The 5,932-nt window shown below is 36.3% G+C and overlaps 1 protein-coding gene across 1 annotated transcript; it reads left to right on the top strand.

The window, feature by feature from the left end:
- Positions 1-672: 672 nt before the first annotated feature.
- Positions 673-3,784, top strand: LOC120196689 (cytochrome P450 90B1-like). Its single transcript, XM_039198431.1, has 8 exons — positions 673-875; positions 952-1,276; positions 1,349-1,501; positions 1,584-1,838; positions 1,913-2,005; positions 2,076-2,154; positions 2,245-2,351; positions 3,441-3,784. The coding sequence occupies exons 1-8, from the start codon at positions 673-675 to the stop codon at positions 3,657-3,659; spliced, it is 1,434 nt and encodes a 477-aa protein (XP_039054362.1). The 3' UTR covers positions 3,660-3,784.
- The last annotated feature ends 2,148 nt before the right edge of the window (positions 3,785-5,932 follow it).

The raw sequence follows: 5,932 nt of genomic DNA, 5'->3' as shown, positions 1-5,932 counted from the left end.
GAGCTACTTTGAACAAAAAAAAGTTTAAACAACTAAAATTGATAAAATATATAATTTGAACACTTATTTTTACATTAAATATATAACTTTTAAATTACGTTTATGTATTTTTTTTATTGTAAATAAAATATATTTAAAATTTTATCATTTTTTTTAAATGAAAAGAAAAGTAGAGGGCTCCAAATCTGTTTGACTGTCCAATCCAGATTGGCCCGCTTCTGGTTGGTCCTCTGTCCATTCACACTGCTTTTGGGCTATACGGCAATTATCACAGTTTGACCTTTGACTCTTTCCATTTGCATGAAACTTCATTTCCTTTCACCCCAAATAAAATATTTCTCTTTTATACCCAAAACATATACCTCTTAACATTAAACTTCCACCCTTCTTTAATGTTACAAAGCTCCTCCATTTACACATTTATTTCTTTCCAATTCAGTCTTCGCCACTTTCCGCTCCTTTCCGCTCAACAAGATTTCAATCCATTTTATTCTTGATTTAACAACCTGTATCTGTTGAACCCAATTTATTAGAGTGTCATCAGTTCACCCTAATTTCAAAGCCTTTTCATTAAGTAGCTACCTCGAGTGAGAAACAAAGTAGATTTCTAATTTCTTTCTCGGAAAGCTAACACAGAAAATAGAGATTGAAGAAGCAAAAGGGTCGGTCTCCATGCCTGACTCCCACCATCTTTTCTTGTTCCTTCCATCTATTCTGTCTCTGATTCTCTTCTTCATTCTCATCAAGAGAAAGCAAAGAAGGTATAATCTTCCACCAGGGAACATGGGGTGGCCTTTTCTGGGTGAAACCATCGGTTACTTGAGGCCTTACACTGCTACATCAGTAGGTGAATTCATGCACCAGCATATCTCAAGGTAACTTGAAATTTTCTTTGGGGGGAAAAAACAGAATGTTTCTCGTGTTTTGACTTAATCCAACATTTTTTTCCAGGTATGGGAATATCTACAAATCAAACTTGTTTGGTGAGAAGACAATAGTGTCTGCAGATGCTGAGCTGAACAAGTTCATATTACAAAATGATGGAAGACTATTCGAGTGCAGTTACCCGAGGAGTATTGGTGGCATTCTTGGGAAATGGTCGATGTTGGTTTTAGTTGGAGATATGCATAGAGACATGAGAATTATATCACTCAACTTCTTGAGCAACGCCAGGCTGAGAACTCATCTTTTGAGAGAAGTGGAGAAGCAGACTTTGCTTGTTCTAAGTACCTGGAAAGAAAAGTGTGTATTTTCAGCTCAGGATGAAGCGAAAAAGGTAGAGTTTTTTGAAGGAAAAAATAAAATAAAAGTTGGCAGCTTATGTTTTAAAGGAGTTTTTTTTTTGCAGTTCACTTTCAATTTGATGGCAAAAAATATCATGAGCATGGACCCTGGACATCCCGAGACCGAGCAGCTGAAGAAAGAATATGTTACTTTCATGAAAGGAGTGGTTTCTGCTCCTCTAAATTTACCTGGAACTGCATACAGAAAAGCCTTACAAGTAAACTAATCACCCAGATATTTAATATGCTTCTCTTATGAATTATGAACTGTGAATTTGATGGTTTGCTTTTGTTCGGCAGTCTCGATCAACAATCCTAAAATTTATTGAAAGAAAAATGGAAAAGAGGATAAGGCAGACAAAGGAGGGAAAAGAAAACCCAGAGGAAGATGATCTTCTTGAATGGGTTTTAAAGCATTCAAATCTTTCGACGGAGCAAATCCTGGACTTGATCTTGAGCTTGCTTTTTGCTGGACATGAAACTTCATCAGTAGCCATAACCTTAGCCATCTACTTCCTTCCTGGTTGTCCCATTGGCGCCATTCAACAGTTGAGAGTAAGCAAACTACCCACAGTGTCTGTTACTGCAAAATCTTTTCCTTTTTCTTTAATATAAAACTTCAATGGCAGGAAGAACACCTTGAAATTGCCAGAAGCAAGGAGAAATCAGAGGAGGTTGAACTCAACTGGGATGATTACAAGAGAATGGAGTTCACACAATGTGTAAGCTAAGCTCTCAGTGGCGTCTAATGTTGTTTTGGGTTTCATATTAATGTTTCATTATTCTGTACAGGTTATTAACGAGACACTTAGGCTTGGTAATGTCGTCAGATTTCTGCATAGAAAAGCACTTAAAGACGTTAGGTACAAAGGTAAGTTAAAACATCCGAAGCAGCTTTTAGTTAAAAAAAAAAAAAAACTGGAGCTTGACTTTTTAGTTTATTATTTTCCGGGTGGAAAAGGGTATGATATTCCATGTGGGTGGAAAGTGCTACCAGTGATTGCAGCAGTGCACTTGGATCCCAGTCTTTTTGACCATCCTCAGCACTTCAATCCATGGCGATGGCAGGTCAGTCACTCCACTTCATTTTAACCCTTTTTTTATATAGAGAAAATGAATTAAATTTGGTCATATATAACTCACGAGTGGTCACTATTTTGTAACGAACTTAGATTATGTTGTCTTCAAAAGAGACAGATAAAATGTGATAAAAATATGAAAGATGTGTCACAACTCTAAACTCCTTTGACTTTAATAGATAAAAATATGTACATGGTTCGTAGCACTTGACCTCAGTAATTTACTTTTAGTTAACTACACCGATTGAACCAATAATTAAGAATACTGATTTCTTTATAGATGAAATAAAATAAAAAGTAGTTAAATAACATTTATAATAGAATATGGTGAGTAAAGGAAAAAAACGTATTTTATATTATTCTGGGAGAATGATAGCATTACCCATGAGCTTTAATTAATTTTTCGCTTTTAGTAGAACATGGAAACCCAATTTCATCATTGTCAGCGGCGTGGAAATTTGATGGGAATTTTTGCATATAAATCATGTGGGGTACTTGGAAGTTCCATCAAAGCCGTTGATTAGTGTCGTCTCAGGATAAGGCAAGTAGGTGTAGGAAGATAAGCTATGATCCGACGGATACTTTAAACCCATCAATAAACCCAATACTGTACGGACGTTGGCCCTCCTCTTCCCCAAAATCAAAGAAAATGGAAAAACATATTTGCGGCAAAACCCAGACAGTAAATTGTGAAAGATGAGCTGAGCTGAGCAGAGCAGGCCACTACTTCTGGGGTCTGGGGGGTTGATTAAAGCGCCCCCCCCCCTTTATGTGGCTGTGGGGTTCCCTCGCGCACGTGCAGTGTGGTCAATAACACCTCATAGCTAAACAGAACTGCAATTAATGACTAATCCCCTCCTTTTTTTTCCAGGAAGTTTAATACAAATACATGCAAGTTGATAATGGTACATTCATTTAGATACTTGATCGTAAAGTTTCTTACTTGATGCACCCCTCGTGCCATTATCATTAGAGTTTCGAATACCGATAGATTCAATACATGCATGTTTGTGGAGGGTCATTGTTGAACATGGGCTTTTAAGGTGGATTATTGATCTAATATTGAGTTTTGATATAGCAAAATAATGGCATTGGTGGGTCGAGCAATTACTTCATGCCATTCGGGGGAGGACCACGGCTGTGTGCAGGGACGGAACTGGCTAAACTGGAAATGGCTGTATTCATTCACCATTTGGTGCTCAACTACCGGTGGGAGTTAGCCGACACGGATCAGGCCTTTGCTTTCCCTTTTGTCGACTTCCCTAAAGGCCTACCCATCAGAGTCTTCAAATCTTAAACCAGACGCAGGCTCAGCCGCTCGTGTTGGATATATATCACCCATTCATCTGCACTGTACGCACGTGAAGACGAGACGATACTGGCTTTCGTATTTTTCAACGTCTTAGTTCCTCATTATATAATATAGTATAGTTCATGAAGAAAAGGGCAAGACAAATTCAAAGTACATGTTTATATTCATATTAATGTATTTTTTTTATTTTATTTTGGTCCTTCCGGTGAGCTAGTAATTAGTATTACCATTATATTCATATCAACACCATGAATATAACTAATTTAATACATGCAAAACCTTTCTGTTTTCAAATCCCAAGCAATTTAATAAAATCTCAAATCATGCAGAATAATGAAGTTTCATGTTGAAGAAAGCAAGTGTGAGCATGGACATGAACAAAGCACATGCATTACCATGCAGACTGATTGGAACCTTCCAAAATGAACCAACTCCACCAATCAGCTAATTTTAAAATCTAGATATATCCCACAATTTTCAATAAAAGGAAAGCCAACGACCGAAATGAAAATGAATGATGGACCGGATCATGCATCATCATAAGAGCTCGTGGACAGCTTAAATGGTACCATACCTTGATAATCTACCATATACATGTATTCATTTTTCCTTGTAAAACGGGATGGATTGGGTCAGCAAAGCATCACCTGAGCTCTACCTTCTGCACCTCGATGCTCCATCTCATCCCGGTTAGGTTTCCTTTCACTTTCCAATCCGTTATATGTGTTTGATGTTGTGCCTCAATGATTTCAATTTCATGAGTCACTCACTGTTCATGTCGTCTGTCAAACTCAATGTTTCGGTGCAATGAGGCAGTGGTGCTTGAAGCTGCACGTTGGCCTTGACTGCGAGCTTTCTAAAACAAAGTGTCAAACTAGTGTTTTAGTCCGTATATTATGCTCAAATTTAGATATAGTCCCTATTTTTGAACTCACATAATTTTTATCATCTTCAATGTCACTAATTAATTCGTATTATAAAAGATTTTAACTATTTCGAATTGATTAGGATTTTTCTGGAAAGAGAAAATAACCTCAGTGACCGAAAATACCTTATAATATACGATTTTAACCAATTTTTTTTGGATTTGCCAAATTGACCAACAAATTCGCAACGCGAACTCCAATTTCGCAACCCATTTTCCAATTTCGCAACGCGAATTTGTAAATCGCAATACATAAGTCAAATTCGCAACGCGATAGCCAAATTCACAACATAAAAGTCAAATTCGCAACGCGATAGTCAAATTCGCAACGCGAAACACAATATTATTTTCGCAACACAAATGTAAACAGTGTTATCGTAAATCATAACCTAAAACCCTAAATCACAACTCAGTCTCATCTCCATCTCTCACTCTCTACGACAACATCCGTCCCCATCTCCGACGAAATCCGTCCCCATCTCCGGCGAAATCCGTCTATCTCTATCTCTCAAAGCAACCCTCACAACCATTCACGGTCAGAAATGGAAAATCAACCACCGAGGGTTAGTTTTTTAATCTCTTATTTTTATTTTGAAATTTTTGTATTATTATTAGATTTTTCTTATATTGATGATAAATATACTGGTAATTTCAATATATATAAAGATTAACCATTTCACTGAGATTGCTGTCAATATTGCTAAACTATTTAGTTTTTAACCCTGTGAAGTTAGTATTTGTCTTTGTTTTGTCTTTTTGTTGAAGAAATGCAATTCATTCAAGTTTCAATTTGCAGAAGAATAGTTTTTCAAACTTAAATTCGCAACGCGAAAATGAAAATCGCAACACCAAAATCGCAACGCAATTTTAGTTTCGCGTTGCGAATTTAAGTTTCAGAAACTACTCTTATTCTGCAAATTGAAACTTGAATGAATTGCATTACTTCAACAAAAAGACAAAACAAAGACAAATACTAACTTCACAGTGTTGCTAATTTAAGTTTCAAGAATAAACTACTACTCTTTATGTTGTCTTTGAACCTGCACTAAACCTATATGTTGTCCTTTTAAATGTTTATATAAGTGCTTACTTCTGGAATGTTATTTGATGCATTTTGTGAACTATGATGGAATAATGACAGCATGTGAATACCGTGCTAGTTTGAAACATATTTGGCTTTGTTTTCACTGTTTAATATCGTGTCTGTTTATAGTGTATAATTTGTAGTTTTTGGTATATCTAACTTGGTATGTTTATTGTTTTTGTAGAAATTTTTTTCAGCTGCATTGACCTTAAGGAATAAATTAAGCCTAGCCACTAAAATTGCATCGAC

The sequence above is a fragment of the Hibiscus syriacus genome, unplaced genomic scaffold (assembly GCF_006381635.1).
Source record: "Hibiscus syriacus cultivar Baekdansim isolate YM2019G1 unplaced genomic scaffold, ASM638163v2 tig00117034_pilon, whole genome shotgun sequence".
NCBI classification, from domain to species: Eukaryota; Viridiplantae; Streptophyta; class Magnoliopsida; order Malvales; family Malvaceae; genus Hibiscus; species Hibiscus syriacus.
The sequence above is the reverse complement of the archived record's forward strand: the minus strand, read 5'-3'. Positions and strand labels throughout refer to the sequence as shown.

What these genes read in the sequence shown, in the direction of transcription:
- LOC120196689 (XM_039198431.1), top strand. Translation starts at nt 673, where the DNA reads ATGCCTGACTCCCACCATCTTTTCTTGTTCCTTCCATCTATTCTGTCT. An exon ending in ATGCACCAGCATATCTCAAG is followed by an intron (nt 876 to 951) that starts GTAACTTGAAAT and finishes ATTTTTTTCCAG; the next exon opens with GTATGGGAATATCTACAAAT. An exon ending in GAATGGAGTTCACACAATGT is followed by an intron (nt 2,006 to 2,075) that starts GTAAGCTAAGCT and finishes TATTCTGTACAG; the next exon opens with GTTATTAACGAGACACTTAG.